Consider the following 26,219-nt stretch of genomic DNA (forward strand, 5'->3'; position numbering starts at 1 on the left):
AGTGCAGGCCGAGCTGCATACTTGAAAACCAATGAAATTATTTTAATTGGCCTACCAGTGCGCCAGCATATAGAGATTATTGTGCCTCCTTAAGTTTTGTTATCAGAGTTTCTTGGCAGTAAAATTAAATGTTGCATAACTTAACAAAGGTCTTATTCAGAGTAGAATTACGTGGTTTGGAACCTTTGTCTGACGGTGCTGACATTTTACCATGTTGATTTCAAATCAATCCTCGGTTACATAAACTCCAGTGCAATCATCTGCTGAGGTGGGAAATAATTATGTCATTTGTCAGTGGAGTGCAATATCTGTAACAGTGTTGGCAGTGAATAATATACTACTATAATTAGCCAAGAATGTGTCCCGCACGTGACGTCACTCCACATAAGGCCCACCCCCGCCTCATTAATATTCATGAGTGGGTGGATTTTTACACTAATGCAGAGGAAGGTTGAGCTGAATTAAATAATTTATTACACAAAGTCGCTTCAAATATGACGTTACTTAACAGAAAGTGACGGTAAAAAATAAATATAAGCAGCACATCGCTACATCCGTGCATGACATCACTGCATGGAAATTTATACTCCACATGCCGCACCCCTCCCCTCATTAATAATCATGCGCGGGAAACGTCACTCCACATGCTGCACCCCTCCACAATAACCATGAGGGGGTGACGTCACTCGGGCAAAAAAGCTAGTTAACATATATGTGGATATATGTATATTTGTACAGCCATGTTGACAATGTACTGCACAACCCTATTCCGCTTCTAAAAATCTGATATGTTTAGGCACATTCCAAGTGATTTGATAATAGGCTAGTCCAGCGGTGGCCCACCGGCGTCTTCTGAGCCACATGAGGGGGCATAATCTAGAACATACTATCACAGGAGCAAAGAATAATGAATGTCTCCCATGCTGTGCCAAAAACTGTGTATATATACACACTTATACATGTATGTGACTTTACCGGAAAAACCAAAGAGTATGGATTCCTGCAGTCGTGAAAGCTTCAAATTAATATATACACATATATATATATACATTTTGCTCTTTGCAGAACTCACGGGTATTTTTGGCTCTTGGTCTGTTACAGGTTGGCTACCTCTGAGCTAGTCTATGGGTACTTATACATATATTTTTATCCCATTTATTGTCATGCTTTCATAAACCAACACTCAAAATATAGTGGGGAAATTCAGTTTGTCAAACTATGTTCAAGAGAGCAATGGTATGGCAAGCTTTAACATTTGCATGTATGTATGTGGAACTTCTTTTGCTCCGTACATAGCCAGCCGTGCTCATTGGAGGTATGGGGAAAAGGGCAACAAACTAAACACAAAAAGCAGTTATAAAGAAATACGTTTTTTTTTTAAACCCATTCATTGCACATGTATGCAGATCCCTCTAAAGAGACAATACAATACTGCGGTTATCAGTTATTACTTGCGGTGTATTAACCCTAAAAAATGCGCTGTTGGCTTCACAGTGGATGTTAAAGATCCGCTAATGTCATTCGAAATGAGTAGGCCATTGTGTGCCAAGGTCATGGTCTAAATTGACCATTTTCCAAAAATTTCCCAAAAATGAAAAAATGTACATTACACATAGCAACATCACTCCTCCCGTGGAACTATTGCAGAATGTGAAACATCACCTTCATGATAGCCTTGGACTTTTGGCATGGCGCGAATACCAGACATACTAAAATTATTATAAAATTTCATGCCCATCAATACACGTTTACATATTACTCCAAAAAACTGCGGTGAATGCAGCCAAATGCGAGCGAGGTTTTTTAAATTCAAGCAAAATAGCCATATCCAAATGGTAAATGAACCAGCAATGTGCTTCTGGTATGTGAAACATTTCCCACACTATGTCAGGCAGTGAGTCGTGTTGTGAGTTCATGTGGAGTCATTGTAGGGTTAGCCCTGACAGTAACTTCAGTTAATCCTCAGCTGCTTACACTTTAGGTGTTTGGCAGGATGGGGTTGACGTAAGCATGAGCTGCGGTTTAAGATGCGTTTGAACGGCATATCTATTGCTGTGCCTGTTGAGTAACATGTGTCCTTTGCATTATGCAGTCCTGCTAAAAGCACACACACCCTTGCTAAAGAACAGGGTATTCCTGGGTATTGCTAAAAGTACTCGCGCACACTGCAGATGTGCAAAATACTAAGCTATCTAAGCAGGGACTGGTACTGTTGGTGCTCTCTGCTGAACCCTTGTTAAAAAAAGTTGCTTGAACAGAGAGCAGTGTGTGGTTTTAGTAGTCGAGGGTATTGCTTCTTGGAATTAAGTACTCGATACACAAGTGAAAAATGAGAATTCAAAGTGGTCAGCTGTTGAATACAATTACATTACTTCATGTTGTTTACTCCATTTAACCTGAAAATTTGGAATTCAATGATTAAAGGAAACATTACCAAATCACTTACAGTGCATATGAGTTTAGGCCCAAATGATTTGCCAGTCTTTAGTTTCAAAGTACAATACCAATCCTGTGGTTTGCATTAGGTCTGCCTCTTTACTTCTGATATGATAAAATACACATGTTTGAAAATTGTTATCCGTGTATGTGATGTTCTGTTTCAATAGAGAATTTGCTATATTTTAGAACACTGCCCACTTTTTTTAAAGAGCGATGGTAACATTCACTTTCCAAAAAAATAAAACTATGGACCTTCGTGCTTCTGTGTCTACTTTTCAGCTATCGTTCATTCGTGACCATGTTTATAATCCGTACATCCTCGGTGGTAACATACACTGTTCAACAAAACGTTCTTCTTTTGGCACTTTGGAATGTTGCTTTTTATTATTATGTTCAGTCTTCCCAAAGTGCTTCAACCTGCTCTCACCCACCTCTTTCTTTCATCTTGAGTCCTGATCTGACTTCAATGACTGCCCCGGATGTACCTCTCCTGTGTTTTTCAGGTGTCCCTCCTACAGGTATCTCAAAGTTGTTTAGCGAACTTGCTGTACATCATTTTTTTAAAAGAAAACCAAGTTGAACAAAATTACATTGAAATACAATTGATAACCGTACATGTTATGCAAATTTTAACTTTTCAATTTATTGACAATTATTGAATGTGGAAAATCATTCGCAATCCGATTTTATTCCCCATTATTATTCACGATTACCCTGCAGCGTGCATGCAGGTATTACATGTCTCGTGACTCGCTGGCAGGCACTGCCTTTCGTAATAATAATCATTGGGTGTATTTTCATATCAGTGTCATTCATGCAAACTGCATCTCACAAAGCTGTGAAATCCGCAACACCTGGATATACATATATATTAAGCTGCTTTTCAACCAATTAATGAGGGTGACAAAACTCTATCCCACACGAGTAAAACGAATGGAGATTAGTCTGTATTTTCCTGTTCTGCCTTATGTTAAGCCATCGTTATGACACCTTGACGTACACGGGAAGGGAATTTCACAACACTTGTGTAATCCAACAACACTCATCTCCACAGTGCATGATTACCGGCATGCATAGCCACCAACACCCAGCTTCCCCTAGCCCCCAATGTATACAGTAAGGGAAAAAAGTATTTGATCCCCTGCTTATTTTGTACGTTTGCCCACTGACAAAGAAATGATTAGTCTATAATTTTAATGGTAGGTTTATTTGAACAATGACAGACAGAATAACAAGAAAATCCAGAAAAACGCAATGCCAAAAATGTTATAAATTGATTTGCATTTTGATGAGGGAAATAAGTATTTGACCCCCTCTCAATCAGAAAGATTTCTGGCTCCCAGGTTTCTTTTATACAGGTAACGAGCTGAGATTAGGAGCACACTCTTAAAGGGAGTGCTCCTAATCTCAGCTTGTTACCTGTATAAAAGACACCTGTCCACAGAAGCAATCAATCAATCAGATTCCAAACTCTCCACCATGGCCAAGACCAAAGAGCTCTCCAAGGATGTCAGGGACAAGATTGTAGACCTACACAAGGCTGGAATGGGCTACAAGACCATTGCCAAGCAGCTTGGTGAGAAGGTGACAACAGTTGGTGCGATTATTCGCAAATGGAAGAAACACAAGAACTGTCAATCTTCCTCGGCCTGGGGCTCCATGCAAGATCTCACCTTGTGGAGTTATAATGATCATTAGAATGGTGAGGTATCAGTTCAGAACTACACGGGAGGATCTTGTCAATGATTTCAAGGCAGCTGGGACCATAGTCACCAAGAAAACAATTGGTAACACACTACGCCATGAAGGACTGAAATCCTGCAGTGCCCGCAAGGTCCCCCTGCTCAAGAAAGCACATACATGCCCGTCTGAAGTTTGCTAATGAACATCTGAATGATTCAAAGGACAACTGGGTGAAAGTGTTGTGGTCAGATGAGACTAAAATGGAGCTCTTTGGCATCAACTCAACTCGCCGTGTTTGGAGGAGGAATGCTGCCTATGACCCCAAGAACACCATCCCCACCGTCAATCATGGAGGTGGAAATATGCTTTCGGGGTGTTTTTGTGCTAAGGGGACAGGACAACTTTACCGCATCAAAGGAACGATGGACGGGGCCATGTACCGTCAAATCTTGGGTGAGAATCTGCTTCCCTCAGCCAGGGCATTGAAAATGGGTCGTGGATGGGTATTCCAGCATGACAATGACCCAAAACACACGGCAAAGGCAACAAAGGAGTGGCTCAAGAAGAAGCACATTAAGGTCCTGGAGTGGCCTAGCCAGTCTCCAGACCTTAATCCCATAGAAAATATGTGGAGGGAGCTGAAGGTTCGAGTTGCCAAACGTCGGTCTCAAAACCTTAATGACTTGGAGAAGATCTGCAAAGAGGAGTGGGACAAAATCCCTCCTGAGATGTGTGCAAACCTGGTGGCCAACTACAAGAAACGTCTGACCTCTGATTGCCAACAAGGCTTTTGCCACCAAGTACTAAGTCATGTTTTGCAGAGGGGTCAAATACTTATTTCCCTCATTAAAATGCAAATCAATTTATAAAATTTTTGACATGCGTTTTCTGGATTTTTTGTTGTTATTCTGTCTCTCACTGTTCAAATAAACCTACCATTAAAATTATAGACTGATCATTTCTTTGTCAGTGGGCAAACGTACAAAATCAGCAGGGGATCAAATACTTGTTTCCCTGACTGTAGATGTTCAAGATTGGTACAACTCAACAATGAATGTTCCTCTACTGCCCTCTGCTGAAAACATAGCCCCGCAGCAACCTCTTACTCAACGTGGTTGCCCATATAAGCACTATCCAGGCTCGTGTACCCTGCTTTAGCTTCTGAGATGTGAAGAGTCTGGGCGGCATTCTGGTGATTTGGTCATTGGCACATATTATGCAAAGCTGATTAAATCGTATTCCATTGTCACATACTGGTAGAAACCTCCTGGTTACACCAGCCCACAGGGGGTTATTGTGTCTGTCCGTCTTGCATCCAAAAATGGGAAGGGGTGGGGCTGGGTGGGGAGGGTGGGGAGGGGCTGGGTGGGGAGGGTGGGGCTGGATGGGGGGTGGGGCTGGGTGGGGAGGGGCTGGTCACCCCGTGGTGCCCTTATAGAACTCAACGTTTAACCTACTCACGCCGGCTTGTGCCCGCCCTCAGTCGGGCATATTTGCGGAATACACCACGTGGTGCCGCTGTTGGCCCTGGCCATTGACCGAGCAACCCAACGTTCCTACCAGCTCCCTCCGCAGGAATGTGTTTGCCAGCTTGTGTTGAAGTGGATGCTTAATTTCTGTCCCCAGGCATGCACGTAAGTGTATGTGTAGCAACTGAACTGTACCTACTGGTTTTTCAAAATCCAAGTTTGTTGTTCATAACATGTGCTCACTCGCTTAATAAGTAAGATTTTAAAAAACTTTTTTTAAAACACGCTTCTATGAAATGTACCGTACTAGTAATGGAAGAACTCCACGACTCTAGGAAGTGGCCCCGAAGCTTGCCATAACGTAATGGGACCGTGGTCAATTACAGCCAACGTCAGTTGACTGTGGACAATTAGACCCAAGCCGAAACATAACATAAAATAATGTTAAAAAAAATATATATTTTTATGATAGAATATAGTATTGTCATCAATATGACATAAGTATACCAAGTTTACAGTCGCTACCACATTGGGAAGTGGGTTAAAATTGAGATTTGAGGATACAACGACAACAACAACAGAGTGAGTTAAATAAAAGTGCGTAAAAAAAGTATATGTTTAAACAGAATGTTGTCATTCCCAGTGTAAATACATAGATATTTCAATATAGTATTTGAATGCAGTTTTTGTCTTGACAAAAAATATCTGAATTAGTTTTTGACATACAGAGCCTCATCAGCATTCGGATCTGTTAAACAATTGCGGTGAGGTTGGTAGATGTTTTAGCAAAACTGCATGTTCCCAATCATAACATCTGGTTCCCAACCATAACATCTGGTTCCCAACCATAACATCTGGTTCCCAACCATAAAAGCTGGCTAGGGTGTGCAAGTGATTACACTACACTTGGTAGGATGGCGATCGTGTTCAGGGTATTGCATTTTTGTTTTTTAAATGGCTGGATTGCAGGTGGCTCCAACTTGAACACTTTCCACCTGTTTACAATCATCAGAAATCTTATTTAATGTCTGCTAAGTTGTAGGAGTCGATGGCATTAAACTGCACCTCGGTGGCTTTTATACATTTAAAGTATTGTGGTGAGCAGACTTCTCCATGCAATGTAATTGTTTTTCATGCAACTTTTTTTACTTGGCTCTACAATATAACTAAGACAAAGCACATGCCTCAAGAATTTTTACACAGTGCACCTCTTTATTGTGCATGAAAAACTTGACTGTTCCTTCGAGTGAAATAGTTCTTTGCGTTAATACGCAAAAAAATCTTTTTCACTGCTTAAGTATGAATTAGTGCATTACTTTAGGGGATTTTGCCAGTATGAATACTATACAGTATATTTGGCTTATTTCCAAGATATTTGGTAATTACTGAAATATCTTGAGCTCAATCAAATGAAAAGGTCATGCTATGCAAACTGGTTACTACATTAAGTTATGAACCTGGCCACATGAGTTCGATTTCCAGCCACGGTTGATGTTGGTGGCGAGTGATATATGAACCAGTCTTGGTTCCCCCTCCTTCACCAACACTGCACTGACTCGTGCGGTGAAGTGTGATTTAACAACCCCCACCACTGACCACGGTGTGGGCGATGCCATCCAGCAGTGGATTGACAAACAAGCTGCACGTTATATATACTCTATTGAAAATGTTGGAGGTTAGATTAATGGTTTGCTACTGGCTTCAGGAATCGTATGCTTGGATCCAACCTTTGCTGCATGCTCTCGTGTGGGGAAACGTGCTGGTTTTACTTTCACGATACGTTTCCACTACCACCATGAATGAGACTTGGTGGCCCAGGAACAGTCCTGCTATGTCTGAATTGGCAGCACGGCGCAGGTCCGTCTGATTGACCCCCCCCTTCTACCCTTTGCTACTGCTGCGGAAGCGATCTTAACCATTTTCACTGTCTGCCTCGGTGATATTCGGATATCCCAAGATAACACGCATTGTTTTATTTTAGCCGTATTTTTACCCAAAGGTTAGTCTAAGCGTGGGATACCATTGATATGTGTATCCTGCGTCCATGTTGGCTCTGTATACGAATGATTGGCTTCGAGGTAAGTGAACGTGTGAGGTATCTTGTGAAGGTTATCTCCTGGACCTGCTTACCCAAGCATACTTTGTGTTAGTTGGCCTAGTAGCACTTTCATAGGGCAGGAAGCCTGCTTCACAAACCAACCCAGCATGGATTTCTAGCGGGCATGGATACATAAGCATATATAGCACAAGGAGATTTTTTATATGACATGTATATGTCCAGCCCGGATTGGATGAAGGCCTCACCATGCCTTGGGATATTTGTTTATTCCTTACCACAATGGTCAGTGAAAATTGGTGGATTGCAGAACAACTATAGATTTTACTGCACTGCTACCTAATGCTCAGTGTCTATTATATCTGCATACTTATCACCCATCCAAGCACTGTCCAGGCTCCAGCCTACTTATGTTTTGATTATTTACGAGATTGCTGGCATTGCGGGTTATTTAACATAAATGCCAGACCCGTTGCTTTTTATTTGTGGCTGTTATCATACAATGCAACATTATGAACGACTGATCGGTAAGCGGTGGTCATACGGCTGTGATACACGGTGCAGCTATGTTACAGCCACCCAGGTCCAGTCGTGTTGGTTTGAAGGCGCCAGGAAATGGGAAGGGTGGCTGTCGGGGATGTTAGCAGTCTGCGAACCCATAGGTTTTCCTGTTGACAACCTCTTGTTAATTTTTCTCCATTGCCAGCTATAAACGAGTTTCCTATATTGTAGCAGATTGTTCCAATAGATAGTGTCATTTTTAGATAACTGTTACGTTGTGTCTTTCATGATTTATAGACTGTTTCGTTTTCAGTTGTGTTATATATCAGTGGGGGAAGGTGACAGGTTTTTTTCTTTTTTTCTGGTGATGTGCAATAAAGGACACGATGCAACGTGAAACATCAGCGCAGCGATCGTGAATCGTCTTAAAACAATGAAGGCCATTAGAAATGTGCATTTTCTGTATTCGTAGTTCATTGGGTTTAGTGTTGTTTCAGTGCACCACACTTGGCGTTCAAAACTATTGAGTGCCAGAGATGTTTACATCTTTTGAGTAACTGCTTCTATTGTCAAGTTTCGTGAGTGAATATCAAACATGGGCACTCTTAACACACGTTTGTTGGCTAAGAAATGTTTTAAACCACAAATAAAGAACAAGTACTTTCAATTCCTAAAACAAAAAAAAAATGCTTCACTTTAAAATATTAATGCGTGCGTGGGTTTCCTGTCGGTGGAAAACTGCCGACATCGGTAAGGTTTCTGATCATTGTGGTATGGTGATTCAGCAAAATAAAAAATAATGTGCACACTGTTTATAATACGCTAGATTGACAGATCTAATTAGTTTTTCACTTGTAAACAGAAGATAACAGCCCTGCATGCCGCCTTAACTTTTCAGTGCTGACATTGTAAGTAGCAACATTTTAATACATAGGACATGTATATAATAAATTGGGATGCCTTTAAAATACACTACCTATACCATATATAAATGACGTCCTCTTTATTAATTATGATAATCTACTGCCCTTTGCCAATTCACTGCTGGATGAAGTCACCTCCCTCCCCCGTTTTCAAGTGTAAATAAAATGTAATATTCTTCTTTGTGTAATACAGATGGGTAATTCTCAGCCTACTGAGTTATATAGAGCTTATGTTTATCTTGCTTTCAAAAAGCATGCAGACTAAACAAAGATAAAGATCCACCATATATACTTAACAGACTTGGGGCATGTGCTGTTTGTGAGGGTAGCGTGGTGCACGAGATGGTGGTGTGGTGAACATGAAGCCTGGCTGCCTCTTTCTGCCCAATCCTGCACTGAGTGTACAATTAAGACTGAGTCAAGCTTAGGGAGGCCCAGGACCGGTTTGGATTACACTACTGATGTTAGCCATCGCTGGGAATCGAACTTTAGGTGACGGTGTTTGTAGGGCATTATGCCTAAGCACTGCGCAATGGCACCACCACCCATGCATACACACACACACGCGTACACACGCACACGCGCACGCACAGTCTTGGAAACGTGCCAATAATGTATCGGCTAGATGCCCTAGATTTCACCCAACTCACACGCCACTTTGCTCCTGGACTTGTTGGCTGCAGCTTGTGATGGGAAAGGTGTCGGCAGGATGCTCAGGACTCCGCGATTGAAACGCCGCATGCCCATCTGCATGGCCATGGAAGCTCTGCGTCCTTGTCGGGGTCACATGGCTCTGCTGGCCACCCTCTGCCTTTTGTTGGCAGTTACGGTGAGGAAGCTAGGAACTGTATTATAATTAATATTGAATTATTTTCTCGCTCGGTGGTATTGTGATATGTGCATTCGTTTTTTTATTAGGATGTATTAAATTCCATGATTCCAATAGAATATTCCACTTGCAGTGGATTATTCACTTCCATTAATTGGAGTAAACTAATCCACTGCACGTGCTCATTAAATAATACTTTATTAGATTTTGATGTATGTGCTCAACAATTGTTTAAGTATTAAAATGCATAGGAAAATCACAGCTTCATTCCCCATATTAAGGTGTGTCCACTTGCACATATTCTTTGCTTTTACAGTCAGAGCCTTAAATGGCTTACTAGCTGTGTGCTCCTTATGTAATATTGCGGTAAAGGAGGTTTTTTATATGTGCGTTGTGCTCTAAACCGGCTTTGACTTTTGTCAAATCTAGGCGATGGCTCAAGAGAGAGTGCACACGAGCCCTCCCCTCCTGTACGACAGACCCTTCCTGGTCATCTGGAATATCCCCTCGGAGCAGTGTAAGTCGCGCTTCAGCGTAGACCTGGACCTCAGCATGTTCGACATGTACTCGACCCCAAACGAGGGATTCTACGGACAAAACGTCACCATCTTCTACACCGACCGGCTCGGCGTGTACCCCTACATCACGGACGACGGGGAAACCATCTTTGGCGGGCTCCCGCAGAACGCGAGCATCACGCAGCACCTGGACAAGGCCCTGGTCGACATCGAGAAGTACATCCCCATGGACCAGACGGGCCGCTTGGCCATCATCGACTGGGAGATGTGGCGGCCTCAGTGGGTGCGCAACTGGGACAAGAAGGACGTGTACCGGCAGAGGTCGCGCGACCTCGTGCGCCTCAAGCACCCCAATTGGACGGACGCCATGATTAGCCAGCAGGCGCAGTGGGAGTTCGAGACGGCGGCCCAGCAGTTCATGGTGGAGACCCTACAGCTGGGCAAGAACCTGCGGCCGGAAGTGCTGTGGGGTTTCTACCTCTTCCCGGACTGCTACAACCACGACTACAAGGACAGCGAGGACAAGTACACGGGCGTGTGTCCCGACGTGGAGCTGTTGCGCAACAACGACCTGGACTGGCTGTGGAATGCCAGCACGGTGCTCTTCCCCTCCATCTACATGCCCAAAGCGCTCGAGTCCACCGCCAACGGGCGCAAGTTTGTGCGCTACCGCGTGATGGAGGCCATGCGGGTCTCCACCAGGCCGGATCCGTACAACTCCCTTCCCATCTACGTGTACTCGCAGTTGGTTTACATCAACTCCGATAACAACACGATGGTGGACTATAAGTCGGAGGTAATTTGACAGTCAAAAATATGTGTTGATGGATGTTTTGGAAATGTTATAGTCAAGCACATTTTTTTACCTTTGTTAAGTACATATTATGGTCTTGCTGCCTTATTACAATTAATTCTAATTTATGTTTTCAGTGCTGATTAAGTGTGTTTTTTTTGTAACGTAATAAACACATTGTTTAGAAAAAAATTCTGCTTCATTGCAGTGTAAGACGAAGTTTTTACGGTTTACTTGCATTATAATATTGACCTAATGTTACATTCCAAGGTAGCATGATTAATCAACTTTTAATCTGATGATGAATAGACTCTTACAACAGACTTTATTCAAACTGTTGCACTGCCGAAAGCAGAGTTCTTCAACTATATTTTCTGACAGGCCACAATGAGTGTGCTGGTAGGCCTTGTAACATCTTGAGGCACATATACAGACGTTAAGCCGTCACATGACATCATGGTCTCTGTACATATGACCACTAATCTATACTTCTCAACTTCAGGTCTCTCATGTTCCTAGTTAATCCCTCTCACATCTTACTGAAATGTACATCTCATCGATATCCCAATGGGTCTACTAGGCATCTGTGAAAAAGAGCTAAATAGCTCATCAGATTCTTCCACTCTAAATAAAGATTATAATTCTGGGTCGCTGGCCTGCGAGTCACCAGTTGAACAATCTGGCTAACGCACTGAATGGGCAGCGTGAATTAAATGCCATATTTACTGGCAGGGTGGCATAGTGGTTACACTTGTGTCTCACAGCCAGAAGAGACTACGTTCAATTCCTAACTCGGGCGACGTTCTGCGTGGAGTTTGTATACGATTCCCCTCTTTGGCTTGGGTTTCTTCTGGGTTCTCCAGTTTCCCCCCCTCCCCATAGCTAAAAAAACCCCTATACATTGTAACTTGTATTGTATGTATATTGAGCTGTACATAGCCAACTGTGCTAATCCCAATGCTGAAGAATTTCCCACAACTTACTCAATTTGGATTACACAATGCAACATCGCCCCCCTACCGTGAAAACTTGCAGGACCCTCCTGAAAAAGAGTCATGGCACTTGGTGAGGCTTTCCTGGGTAAAACAAAAAAAAAACAATAATAAATAGCATTACACGAGCAGCATTAATTAAATTCCATGCTGACGATGTACTTTCCATTGTGTTCATGTTTCCATGTGTAGGTGGATCTAATCCAGAGCATTGGGGAGAGTGCAGCTATGGGGGCTGCAGGCGTTGTGTTGTGGGGTGACAAGAGGTATTCACAGTCAAAGGTGGGTGCCAGCTGTACTTATTATTATTTCAATTGAGAGCAAAACTGGAATATGTTAAAGGATTGTAAAATTAAGTGAGATTTTAACCAAAATTGGTGGTGGAGTCGAGAACAAAAACATAACGTATAAAGTCTTATTTGGGCTTTTTATGTTATTACATTACCTAAGTAAACTGCTTTACTGAAAGACACCAGTGTTATCCTAAAACGTGCAAAGAAGAGTTTTGAGAACCAAAGATGTGCTTGGCAATTGTTTGACTTCGAAGCTCTGCCTTTTTCCAAGTTATTTTTTTCAGAATCTGCAAACTATGAAGGAGCCTTGAGTAACAATCCCAGCTGATGGTGCACCAACTGTACCACGCGGCTAACGCATTCTTTTTGCTGTGTTCCTTTCAGACGCGCTGCACGCAACTGCAGGAGTACATTATGTCCACGGTGGGGCTGTACACGGTGAACGTGACTGCGGCTGCCACGTGGTGCAGCCGAGCACTCTGCGGCTCCCAGGGCCGCTGCAAGCGCATCTACAACGAGTCCGACGCCTACCTGCACCTCAACGCCAACAGCTTCAGCATCCAGCGCAATCGCCCGCCCCAAAAGGGTACGCTCGCCAGCCGGCCTCCGACGTTAACATTTAGGGCTGTACATTCTTTAAAAAAAACTATTAAGCTTTTTTTATTTTACCAGGTAAGATCCAGTGAACTATAACGCTCTTTTTCAGAAGCGACCTGGCCACCACAAATTATAGCTCAACGAAGTGGCTTATAACGGGAAAATTTATAGCAGCCAAATACTTGATTTGACACTTTCGTGACTGCAGGAATTCTTCTTCTTAGTCTCGGCTCGCACCTGGCTTGGCCTTTTCATGTATGTATGTATGAGTGTTGAACTTATTTCACACTGTACGTAGCTGACTGTGCCAATCGAATGTGGCCTAGCTCAGGCTTGAGCCGCTCTGTTGCTGCCAAAGTGGCATGAGTTAGTGGTGGTTCAGTCATGGTTCAAGTTAAGCATGAGCTGGCTTATACGTGAGCCAGACCCAAGCCCGAGCGGAGCCATGCCTAAGAATATCCCTTCGAGTTGAAATTTGATCAGTCCGGTCACGAAGGTTTATTTTGTTGGCGAGGCACAGAGTGAACCGCTCACTTCTCTGCATTGTCGATGAGAGTGCAGTCACCGGTTGAGTTAGATCACATCGAGACATTGAGTGAAATGCTTGTGGTGTCACTTCTAAGGCATTCCACAACACTACGTATCACTACTTTCATAACATTTACATTGAGTGTGGTGAAGCATGTAACAAATCTGTCACCGTACAAGCTCAGGACAGTTTTGCAGCTGCGTTTACAGTTGCAAAGTGCAGCTCCTTTCTATTTAACCTTTTGAGATGTACCTCTTGTATTTCAAGCATGCTAGATATGTAAATCATTAATAGATGCAAAGCAACAACTACAATTTCACATTCGGTAATTGTGACATTGTGCTATAGTTTACCATGTTAACCTCTGAAACGTGTTGCTGTGCGACTGTGCGCCAATGAACAGGGTTCACCGTCTCGGGAAGGATGTCGCGTGCCGACGTGCTGAAGCTGCAGGCAGACTTCATGTGCCAGTGCTACACCGGCTGGAAAGGGCGGTACTGCGACGAGAAGGGATCGTACTCCAGCTCGCCCAGACTGCCCGCAATGCCGTGTGCTTTGCTTGGAGTGATCGCCACATTCCTTGTCTTGGCAGTACCCGCACTTTGAGAGAGAGGGACTACGCGTGCTAACATTGCTTTCAACGCAGGACGATGTTCCCACGCTCGCATTCACATAGACAGGAGGAACCGTGATCTCGTTGCACGCTGAATCTGTTAGCTATGAGCTCTCGCTTCGCAGCACATTTGACAAAGTGGTGTCTAAAGATCAGCTCGGTTTTCTTCAATATCTCAGAAGCAAGCGTGTTGGAGTGTCCGTGCAACTTGAGGATTCTTACAAACGTGCGTAGATGCAATTGACTTTTGAGTTGTTGCGCTGCTTCAGTCATGAATGCATATTAAACGGTGGTAAATTATATAACATTATACTGCAATGACAACACCCTCCTATTATTCAATAGGCAAAGTCCAGATCATCACCATCATTATCATGTACATGGGTTTTACCTACTGCCTGAGGTGGCAAACATCACAGGTACAGTTTTTTTTGTATATGGCCAATAAAGTTTATGTATGTGTTAACTTAGTAATTTAAATTGGTTATAAAAAATGGTTCACCTGTACTGACCATATAAGTACTCGGTACCACGAAAGATTTACCACGTCAGGTGGTAATGGTTTCTTCTCTAGAAACAAAGACTACATTTTTCACCCCCCCCGTCTGATTTATATATACAATCCCATATCCATTTGTGTGCTGGCTTGGAGTGTAACCCATGTAATCTGTATACGTAGTCGTAAATAATTCTGCCTAACGTGAAAATAGATTGTCCGTAGGGGGTTTTCAATGCAGTCGGCTGAAGTGAAACAGGTTTTCACAAATGTTTGAAGGTGGGCTAGACCCCTCCCGTTTATTTGGGTTGTACATTTATTTCGTGAACCAGATGCAACGGATGCAAGTCTTTATCATCTTTAGTGTGGCGCCCTCCGCTGGTTGAAGTTGTTAGTGACGTTTATTTTATTTGGCGTGCCACGATGAATCGCTAAAATCGATTATTGCAGTTACGATATATGCTAAATCTTGCATATGAGAATTGATTGATAATGTATGCAAATTATAGACCTATTTTCCATTTAGGCTAATGGAGTAGGCACAACTGCATTTAAGATATGAAATTACCAATGAGGCAGTAATAAACGATATTGAGTATTGAATTACAATTATGTCCCTGCATCTTGACTTTTGAAATGCTTTCCCTGGGGGAGAATTGCCTCATGTCTAATTATCAATATTAGACATATAACGCTCAGCTCGCAAGCGATTCGATGTTACATCAGGATTCCTGGTCACCGTGCGATTCAAGTGTTGATTATGTTTGTATGTTAGGCTGTTTAATTGTTTCTCAAGTCTTCTGTGCAGTTGTGTAAAATATTTGCTCCGTTAACTTATTCTAACATGGGCATATAGTTTTCTTAAATAAATAACAGTGGATTGTTACCTATTGATAACAATTGTAATAAAAACAAAACATGTAAAAATATGACAATGTTTAACTACTGCTAAGTTAAAAAAGGCTACGGTTATGTACATGTGGCCAACCTTCTAGTTGTATGAAAATGATAATTGTGATGGTGCACGTGTGTGGATGCACAAGTCAAACTGTTTAACAGTTCCGTTGAATCTTCAGCCACCGTATATGCAGAGTGCAGCTCCCGATTGTAGTCTTATCAATGTAGTCATTTCATAATACTCGGTCTATACGATGCTAGAACAGTGTGGTCATACTTGTATACCGCTATAGAAACCGATCTGTGCAATAGGCTATAATATTTTTTGTTAACTTCAGAACTGTTATTTTTACTTTGGAGAAATGTTACCACAATTGTTTTGCAGCTGCCTGTACTAACATTTAAGCCTGCCACTGCTGTATAATATTGAACGCATTAGTTTTACAAATCACCGATACATTTTGTTGTTAGCACGTCGTGTGTCGCAGCAGCAGCAGCAGCCCCTTGATGCCTTTACAAAATGAAGAACGTGTGTCATGAGTACAAAGGGGTTGGTGGGGGGATGTTTACATGTGTAAAGCTGGCGATTGCATGCTTCTTGAAAAGTAACGATAGTCAGGTGTTGCTCGGGCTGCTGCCAAATAATCTGCCCAAACTATTAACTCTGACATTGAATATCAGCAATCTCGATGTTAATTGAACACGGGTTTTATGGCCAACATTATGCATCATCGTTGATTTTTTTTTTTAGATGAGCCACGTGATTTTCTGGCCAGATTTGCGTCGTTAAGACCCTCCACTGCCCCGACAGACAAACAAATGACACATTGTGAGCAGCAGCATTGTTTAGTTTTATTTTACAGCATGTCTGAAGTAAATTAACAATGTTTTATCAGTGATTGATAAGTACATTTCGTTTATTGGCAACTGAAAAACATTTTGAGCCAACTTGCACACTGGAGGTTAATATTAACTGTCATTGTTTGTGTAATTTATATTTCTGGGGGGGGGGGGGTAACTCCACGTACATAGGATTTTTTTATTGAACTATACCACAAATACAATATCGTGCTTAACAAGCAGTGCAAATCATATTTGAATGGATGTAGTGTTACAGCGATCACTTTAGACTTGCAAGATTTCAGAAGGCTATAAAGTTAGTTGGGTGTGTTAGTAGTTCGTTTCACACCATTAGCCTTTGCTTGTATTATGTAATGGGTGGCTGTGTATGCATTACTGTAATGTTCCATTAAAACCAAGGCCAGCATATTTTAGTTATGTATAATTAAAATAATTGGGGTGGAACGAGGGGCACAGTCATCAGCGCATTTCGCTATCAGCCTGTCGACCCTCGGTCGATTCCCAGCCATGGCTAACATCAGTGGGCAAGTGATCTCTAAACCAAACCTAGGCAGCCCCCTTCATCAAGCCTCACTGACCAGTGTGAAGTATGGTCAAGCAATCTGCATGGCCATCATGGTGTGCGGAAGCCATCCGGCAGTGGATTTAAGTTAGGTTGTAAGATTTTTTTTAAAGGTTAAGTTTGCATAAAGAGATCAGATTGCATTGGAGTCGTCAGAAATATGGATAAGGCATTTAACTTATCCATACTGATAATACAAGTCTGTGACTTGTAAAAGTTGGTTTCTTATGTCGTTTAAAGTTATTCAGAGTCGGGAAAAATGTTGAAAAAAATATTTTTCATTCATATAGTAGTAAAAAAACCATATCAAAAAGCTGTTGGATAAATGACTGCTCCTGTGGGTTTGTGTCGATTGCTTTGTTAAAAAGAAAGTAGTTCGGTTTTGAATATATACTGTGCTGAATAGCTTTAGAATATGCCTGTGGAATAATGACTTGGAGGTCTGACCCTAACTCGGTATACAGCTGATGTTTGCACTAGGGTTGACAGTTAAATACAGATGGAGTTATGACTGCATTGGTAACTTTTGTTTGGAATGTATTGTTGGCGTTTTTTTAAATATCAGTAGTTTGACTCAGCTATTGAGCCACGTTCTGTTAAAAAAACAAAGGGCATGATTTTGAGTGCACATTTGTCGAATACATGGGTCAGTCCATAGTATCGTGATCAGAGGTAACTGTCGATATTAAAACACACTGCATGGAAATGCATCAGCGACGCAAGTATATTTTTTCTAATGCTGTATTGTATATTGAATTAAGACAACAGTATTTGCCGTGTCTCGTACATTACAAAAAGTCACGATTCCATCTTATTTGGACTAAAAAAAATATTCTGAATGTGGAGACGTAACGGAGATCTGCTGATATGTGCTTCTAACCATAATCCTCCATAAGCACGCATGCATTTGTAAGCAATATTGGTATTTGTGTTGTACAGGGCCCCATCGTTTAGCTGGAGTTCTCTTGACAATAAAATCTAGTAATCCAGCAGAATTTGTTTAACACGCTGGACTGCTGATGAGACCTAGAACGTCTAAACCAAGTCAAGAGGTTTATTCTAACAAATGCCATTGGATAATGTGCATTTTGAAAGCCAGTAGGTTTGTGGAATAAAAAAAAGGTATGTGGAAACACGGCCAAGTTCTGCTTCTCTACTGTTTAAACTTGACAATGGTTAATTTATAAATGAAAATAACCTAACTTTCATGTGGTAAAACAATTTGAGCCGAACACATTACGTTGCTTTCGACTGACTTAAAGCTGGTATTCATGACAGCAATTTTTGGGAGTCACTTTCGAGCTGAAGGAGATATCACCTGAGAAGGCATTGTATCCCGAGTTGAGGCTGGTTGAGTTCTCCGTGTACCACTGCAGGTGGGACATTCAACCGAGCCCCGTTTGAGGGTACGGGCACATCGATGTGTATGTGCCGTTAACGCAGTGAGTTTGGAGCGTTGAATGCAGTCTGCAAATGTGTGTTACATGCGGGTCTGGTTAACATAGCTCCACACAACACATTAGCTGTTTTATCCACTCAGCTTATTAGTAGCTGAGAGGACATTACTTTATGATTGTTGAATACAGATTTATCCGAAAGGAAATCAAGCATTCACCTATTTTAATTGTGTGTCCTCTGTGCGATGAGTGAGCAGAGCTGTCGATGTGATGTCCAAATACAGGTTGTAAGCACATACTCTGTACATCTTAACAAGTTTTATCTGTGAAATAGAATGCGATACTGGAATGTGTTTTGATGATTCATTAACAAGGCATTTAGACTGTTATAGTATGCCATTCGAATTCTTCAAGAATATGCTCACATTTATTGTGTAGCTTTCGGGGTCTTACAGAAATCCGAGGAGGCTTATAGTCGACCTGGTTTGGTTTCCAACATGAAGTTTGAAACACGCCACTTACAGCGAGGGAAAAAAGTATTTGATCCCCTGCTGATTTTGTACGTTTGCCCACTGACAAAGAAATGATCAGTCTATAATGTTAATGGTAGGTTTATTTGAACAGTGAGAGACAGAATAACAACAAAAAATCCAGAAAACGCATGTCAGGATGGATTTTGTCCCACTCCTCTTTGCAGATCTTCTCCAAGTCATTAAGGTTTCGAGGCTGACGTTTGGCAACTCGAACCTTCAGCTCCCTCCACAGATTTTCTATGGGATTAAGGTCTGGAGACTGGCTAGGCAACTCCAGGACCTTAATGTGCTTCTTCTTGAGCCACTCCTTTGTTGCCTTAGCCGTGTGTTTTGGGTCATTGTCATGCTGGAATACCCATCCACGACCCATTTTCAATGCCCTGGCTGAGGGAAGGAGATTCTCACCCAAGATTTGACGGTACATGGCCCCGTCCATCGTCCCTTTGATGCGGTTTCCACCTCCATGTTTGACGGTGGGGATGGTGTTCTTGGGGTCATAATCAGCATTCCTCCCCCTCCAAACACGGCGAGTTGAGTTGATGCCAAAGAGCTCAATTTCGGTCTCATCTGACCACAACACTTTCACCCAGTTGTCCTCTGAATCATTCAGATGTTCATTGGCATACTTCAGACGGGCATGTATATGTGCTTTCTTGAGCAGGGGGACCTTGCGGGCGCTGCAGGATTCAAGTCCTTCATGGCGTAGTGTGTTACCAATTGTTTTCTTGGTGACTATGGTCCCAGCTGCCTTGAGATCATTGACAAGATCCTCCCGTGTAGTTCTGGGCTGATGCCTCACCGTTGTCATGATCATTGCAACTCCACGAGGTGAGATCTTGCAGGGAGCCCCAGGCCGAGGGAGATTGACAGTTCTTTTGTGTTTCTTCCATTTGCGAATAATTGCATCAACTGTTTTCACCTTCTCACCAAGCTGCTTGGCGATGGCCTTGTAGCCCATTCCAGCCTTGTGTAGGTCTACAATCTTGTCCCTGACATCCTTGGAGAGCTCTTTGGTCTTGGCCATGGTGGAGAGTTTGGAATCTGATTGATTGATTGCTTCTGTGGACATGTCTTTTATACAGGTAACGAGCTGAGATTAGGAGCACTCCTTTTAAGAGTGTGCTCCTAATCTCAGCTCGTTATCTGTATAAAATACACCTGGGAGCCAGAAATCTTTCTGATTGAGAGGGGGTCAAATACTTATTTCCCTCATTAAAATGCAAATCAATTTATAACATTTTTGACATGCTTGTTTCTGGATTATCTTGTTATTCTGTCTGTCATTGTTCAACTAAACCTACCAGTAAAATTATTGACTGATCATTTCTTTGTCAGTTGGCAAACGTACAAAATCAGCAGGAATCAAATACTTGTTTCCCTCACTGTATATGCAATTCAGCATTATTAATCCTAATTTTAAATGGTCAATTTGAATACAGCCACAATATAATCAGGATAGTTTACAGTTATAAATTAGATTCATAATGATTTATAATGTGGTGATGCTGAAATTGATCAATTCCCATTGGATTTTATATCGAACAATACAGTATTGGTGTGTACATTTGACTTAAAGCAATTGAGTCGATCTTGGAATAGTATTACAATTTCGAAAGCTAATATGGAGCACTTTTAAACAGAGTAGATTGCAACATTTTCATAATTGTGTTAAATTGCATTAGAAGTAATAAAAGATATTTGGAGTGCTATAATCGCTTTTGGATTGTTTAAAGTATTTTTTTAATCTGGTCAAATTAATCTACTGATTTATTGTATATATACACATGTTGTGGTTAGGGAATTATGTATTGATTTAAACGTAACATTTGATAAACGATTCACATTTAATTTGGACTAATTTTTCTAACACTTGATTTTTACAAAGGTTAATGATGTTTTGCATTAACAGTTAATTTGTAGTTATCTGTTAACTTATTTTTGATGGACATGTAACATGAATATGCTAATATCAGTAAATTAAAGGCTTATTATTTAAACCGACGTTGTGTTTGAGTTTTTGTGTTTTATTCATCCAATACGTACCATGTAATATTCAACCTTTTAATGTCAACATACTTGGGAATACTGCGCTTTCATTGTATTCTAGGGCAAGCTTTTTGGCACGTACAATCCACTGCTTTTGAGGCGAGAGTCAGAGAATTATTCATAATAAAGGTTTTTGGGTTAGATCGCGTTTATTTATAAATGTGTCGTAACCCTCCACCACCCGACACGGCCAATCAGCAAAAAAAGTGTCACGTTGACAAAAGACAAATAATTCACTACTTCAGCCCACCGGTGTGTTGAAGAGTTAATCCACATTTACAGTTTGAGTACGACGTTTCGCTGGTAAATACTTCCAGCATCATCGGGCAATTCGCCAGAATGGTAAAGCCCTCGCTTGCTCCCGGTTTTATATAGAGCAGCAGGGTGACGTCATCACTTAACTCATCAGGTGCAGTGATTAGAGGCGGAGGGGGGGGGTAATGTAATTATATAATCGATTAGTAATCAGTCATTGGTTATGATTAGTAATGAGTTGTAGATTAGTAATTCTTTAAATCAAAATGTAATGTGTATTATTTAATAATACGCTTCCAGGCCGCACTAAGCCGGTAGCTGTCAGAGCGATTAAAGTTATTCTTGTTCCTCTCAATTTCAATGGATTCTCTAATTAGTCTTTGCCAGTAATAATTAGTTTTACACACCACTGCAACATTGTCAAAATCAATTGAGTGTCCTTGTTGACAAGCATGTTCTGCCACTGCCGACAGTTGTGTTTGAGATAATTTAATATTTCTCTGATGTTCTTTTAGTCTTACGCTAATGTTACGTCCCGTCTGCCCAATGTAGCAGCTGCCACATGAACAATTAATCCGATATACACCTTCTGTTGATAGTTTAGGTAATGCGTCTTTAGTGCAAGATACTAGTTTTTGAATTTTGTGTACTGTACCAAATCTTACTGTAATGTTTTGCTTTTGCAAAACGCGGGCTAATTTGTCAGTTACTCCTGAGATATATGGAATTTTTATTGTTTTAACAATCTGGTCGCTTTCAGTAGTATTGCTTTGCGATCGTGATTTTATCCATTTCCCTCATGCCAAATCACGATCGCAAAGCAATACTACTGAAAGCGACCAGATTGTTAAAACAATAAAAATTCCATATATCTCAGGAGTAACTGACAAATTAGCCCGCGTTTTGCAAAAGCAAAACATTACAGTAAGATTTGGTACAGTACACAAAATTCAAAAACTAGTATCTTGCACTAAAGACGCATTACCTAAACTATCAACAGAAGGTGTATATCGGATTAATTGTTCATGTGGCAGCTGCTACATTGGGCAGACGGGACGTAACATTAGCGTAAGACTAAAAGAACATCAGAGAAATATTAAATTATCTCAAACACAACTGTCGGCAGTGGCAGAACATGCTTGTCAACAAGGACACTCAATTGATTTTGACAATGTTGCAGTGGTGTGTAAAACTAATTATTACTGGCAAAGACTAATTAGAGAATCCATTGAAATTGAGAGGAACAAGAATAACTTTAATCGCTCTGACAGCTACCGGCTTAGTGCGGCCTGGAAGCGTATTATTAAATAATACACATTACATTTTGATTTAAAGAATTACTAATCTACAACTCATTACTAATCATAACCAATGACTGATTACTAATCGATTATATAATTACATTACCCCCCCCCTCCGCCTCTAATCACTGCACCTGATGAGTTAAGTGATGACGTCACCCTGCTGCTCTATATAAAACCGGGAGCAAGCGAGGGCTTTACCATTCTGGCGAATTGCCCGATGATGCTGGAAGTATTTACCAGCGAAACGTCGTACTCAAACTGTAAATGTGGATTAACTCTTCAACACACCGGTGGGCTGAAGTAGTGAATTATTTGTCTTTTGTCAACGTGACACTTTTTTTGCTGATTGGCCGTGTCGGGTGGTGGAGGGTTACGACACATTTATAAATAAACGCGATCTAACCCAAAAACCTTTATTATGAATAATATTGGTCGCGAAAGCCTACGTGTTAAACAGTCAGAGAATTACACAGATTTGCAAAACGTATAAACCCACTGTACCGACAGATGGCCAGGAGATGGTACAGCGAATGCATTCTTTCTACAGCCCATCTCTGGGAACCTTTTTGAGTGTTATCTTTGGATACTTGGGTTTCGGACACTCAGAATATGGAATTAGATAAACATTCCAATGCAGGACCCTCCTGTAATAGCTTTGAGTCTTAGTGGGGGCATTCCTAGAAAAACCTCTGTAATTGGTTTCCCTCATACACCTCAATTGATGTAACTGGCATTTGTCCAAATTTATATTGAATGACATGGATTATTTTATCCATTTCCCTCATTCTCGCAGCGGCTTTTGGCTAACCATCTAACAGACAGTCACTGCATCGTGCGCTGTCAGATGCGCTTCTGTGCACGTCTGGAACGCTCTTCCTATATTATGCTTTTTCAATAATTAAGAAACCACTGGAGCTATGCACGTTTAAATGTAAATTGAAAACTCATTTCTTTTGAACTGCTCTTTGTGCTTATATTTTTATCCTCCCACACCTTTATTATGAAGAAGAAGTTCAACACACGCAGCTTGAACTTCTTTTCTCACACTTGCTGGAAATTACTCTTTTATTTACATTCCCATAAGCTGCATCACTAGCAGTCCACATTTTCACAAGCATCTATCTCAAAAGGCTTACAACTGATTCTAGGGGATTAATATTTATTTAGCACATATATTCAGCAACATCTCTATTGCCTTACAAAAACTGGAGGCAACTTAGAGACTTGGAGCACCAGATGCACATCTGTACCTTGAATTTAAAACTACACTCATGAGATGGGAGTGCCAAAACATTGTGTGCCATGCCTATCAATGGTTTGCTGAAAATGTAGATTACTCTTGAGAGCAAACTATTCATAAGTTTAACAATAGTTTAACACGTAGGCTTTCGTGACCAATATTATTCATAATAAAGGTTTTTGGGTTAGATCGCGTTTATTTATAAATGTGTCGTAACCCTCCACCACCCGACACGGCCAATCAGCAAAAAAGTGTCACGTTGACAAAAGACAAATCATTCACTACTTTAGCCCACCGGTGTGTTGAATTATTAAATAATACACTACATTTTGATTTAAAGAATTACTAATCTACAACTCATTACTAATCATAACCAATGACTGATTACTAATCGATTATATAATTACAATACCCCCCCCCTCCGCCTCTAATCACTGCACCTGATGAGTTAAGTGATGACGTCACCCTGCTGCTCTATATAAAACCGGGAGCAAGCGAGGGCTTTACCATTCTGGCGAATTGCCCGATGATGCTGGATGTATTTACCAGCGAAACGTCGTACTCAAACTGTAAATGTGGATTCACTCTTCAACACACCGGTGGGCTAAAGTAGTGAATTATTTGCCTTTTGTCAACGTGACACTTTTTTTGCTGATTGGCCGTGTCGGGTGGTGGAGGGTTACGACACATTTTTAAATAAACGCGATCTAACCCAAAAACCTTTATTATGAAGTTTAACAATAGTTTACAGCACTTTTGCTGGTCATCCAACAGTGGATTTCTGACAATCTGCTTATCACAAGGGTCTCCCCATGCAATGTTTGTCCTTGGGGTTTGACCATACTTCACCAAGCTGGTCATAGTGGGTTCGTGACATGGGGGCCCAGAACAAGATTATATATAGCGCAACACTGATGTTAGGGGACGTCCGTAAATGACGTCACGCACCTAGGGGGGGAGGGGTCAGACATTTGTGACGATGTGTGACGAGGGGGGGGGGGGGTGAGAAATGTGACGTCACATCAAAATGCACAACTTTAAATAAATACAGACAACACGTTCTACTTAATTAAATATACTTTTTAATAAATGTTTTCTCCTACAACATCAGAGTGCAGCGCCACATTAAATACGCACTACAATGACAATAGTTTAAAGCGATTTGAAGCATGTTTTATATCTTTTTTGGGGGGGGGGCAGAGCTTTGTGACGTCATATTTGAAAGGGGGGGTCTGAATTTTTGTGACGTGTGACAAAGGGGGGTGGTCAAAAAATCATCCAAAATCGCGTGACGTCATTTACGGACAGCCCCCCTAGCCAGGTTCATATTTGAGAATTTGTGAGATTCTCAAATTGGTGTTTTTGTTCAGGTACCCCACCACTAGAGGGCAGTATCTACCTATCTAGACTCACCACACCGTCATCCAATCTCATTACGTCACATTGGGTACATTCTCAACATTGGTTTCGTTGATTAAAATACATTATTACATTCACATTACATGCATAAAATTGTGGATGTGAGGATATGTTATTTATGATCCGTGCATATGTATACGCATGTGCACATATGTTTACATTTCTGCGAATGGAGCAACAAAAACGACCAATAAATTAGATGGTAGGAGTCAAATGTCTGAGAAATGTCCAAGCATCGTCTTCAGTGGAGGTGACAACTCTCAACGACCCTGAATCGCGACGATTCGAATCGCTGTAGGGGCGAATTGTAACCTATTTACTGTTCCATTAGTAACTAGCAGCTCTACATTACAAAATTGCAAATGCCATTACACTTGAACATATAGGAGTATATGATACTGTTGTGTATGGAACACATGATGATAATGAATCATAGTCAATCCACTGCTGGATTAGCGCCTCCACAAGCCGCTGCCAACACTCACGATCCTGCGATGCAATCACCAAGCATCTGAACGGGAACTGATATCATCATTCCATCTCCCTTTCTTTACAGGCACATGTAATTCCTTCGCAGTATTGCAAGCTAATTGTGAGATGTTTAATAAGGTACAGCGTGTACCTGCTTTCAAAAATTCACTTTTAACACCTTTCGCTTCTCCATAACCAGGCTCTGAGAGAAAGAAGAGGTGGAAATAGGCTGAGAAACACTGCGAATTTATTCACTTGGCTCATGCAAATCGCAATTACCAGTCTACCTTTGACCGTAGGCACATCTTCGCCCATTCCCACCATGATGTAGAGTGACTTAATGATGTCACATCATGAAACAAGAGGAAGTGGCAGCATTAATGAACGTTCGCTCTTAAATATCGTCCCATGGTGTAAATGATTAGCAAACTGGACTTGCAATTCAGAGGTTGCCGATTCGAGCTTGCGGCGCTGCTGCAGTTGACACAATGGGCACGTTTCTT

General features: G+C 41.4%; 1 protein-coding gene across 2 annotated transcripts in view; it reads left to right on the forward strand.

Annotated features, from left to right (window-relative positions):
• The window catches only part of LOC116942361 (hyaluronidase-2-like), a 38,354-nt gene extending 17,372 nt beyond the window's left edge, over positions 1-20,982 (forward strand). For both annotated transcript variants that reach the window (XM_032954160.2, XM_032954161.2), the window contains exons 3-7: positions 9,755-9,900; positions 10,330-11,214; positions 12,396-12,485; positions 12,881-13,082; positions 14,026-20,982. In XM_032954160.2, coding sequence (XP_032810051.2) covers positions 9,781-9,900; positions 10,330-11,214; positions 12,396-12,485; positions 12,881-13,082; positions 14,026-14,228 — 1,500 coding nt within the window. In that variant the 5' untranslated portion in view covers positions 9,755-9,780 and the 3' untranslated portion in view covers positions 14,229-20,982. The remainder of the gene's footprint in view (positions 1-9,754; positions 9,901-10,329; positions 11,215-12,395; positions 12,486-12,880; positions 13,083-14,025) is intronic.
• Positions 20,983-26,219: the final 5,237 nt, after the last annotated feature.

This window comes from Petromyzon marinus, chromosome 14 (genome assembly GCF_048934315.1).
Source record: "Petromyzon marinus isolate PM22_M1 ecotype Great Lakes invasive population chromosome 14, UKy_Petmar_22M1.pri1.0, whole genome shotgun sequence".
NCBI classification, from domain to species: domain Eukaryota; kingdom Metazoa; phylum Chordata; class Hyperoartia; order Petromyzontiformes; family Petromyzontidae; genus Petromyzon; species Petromyzon marinus.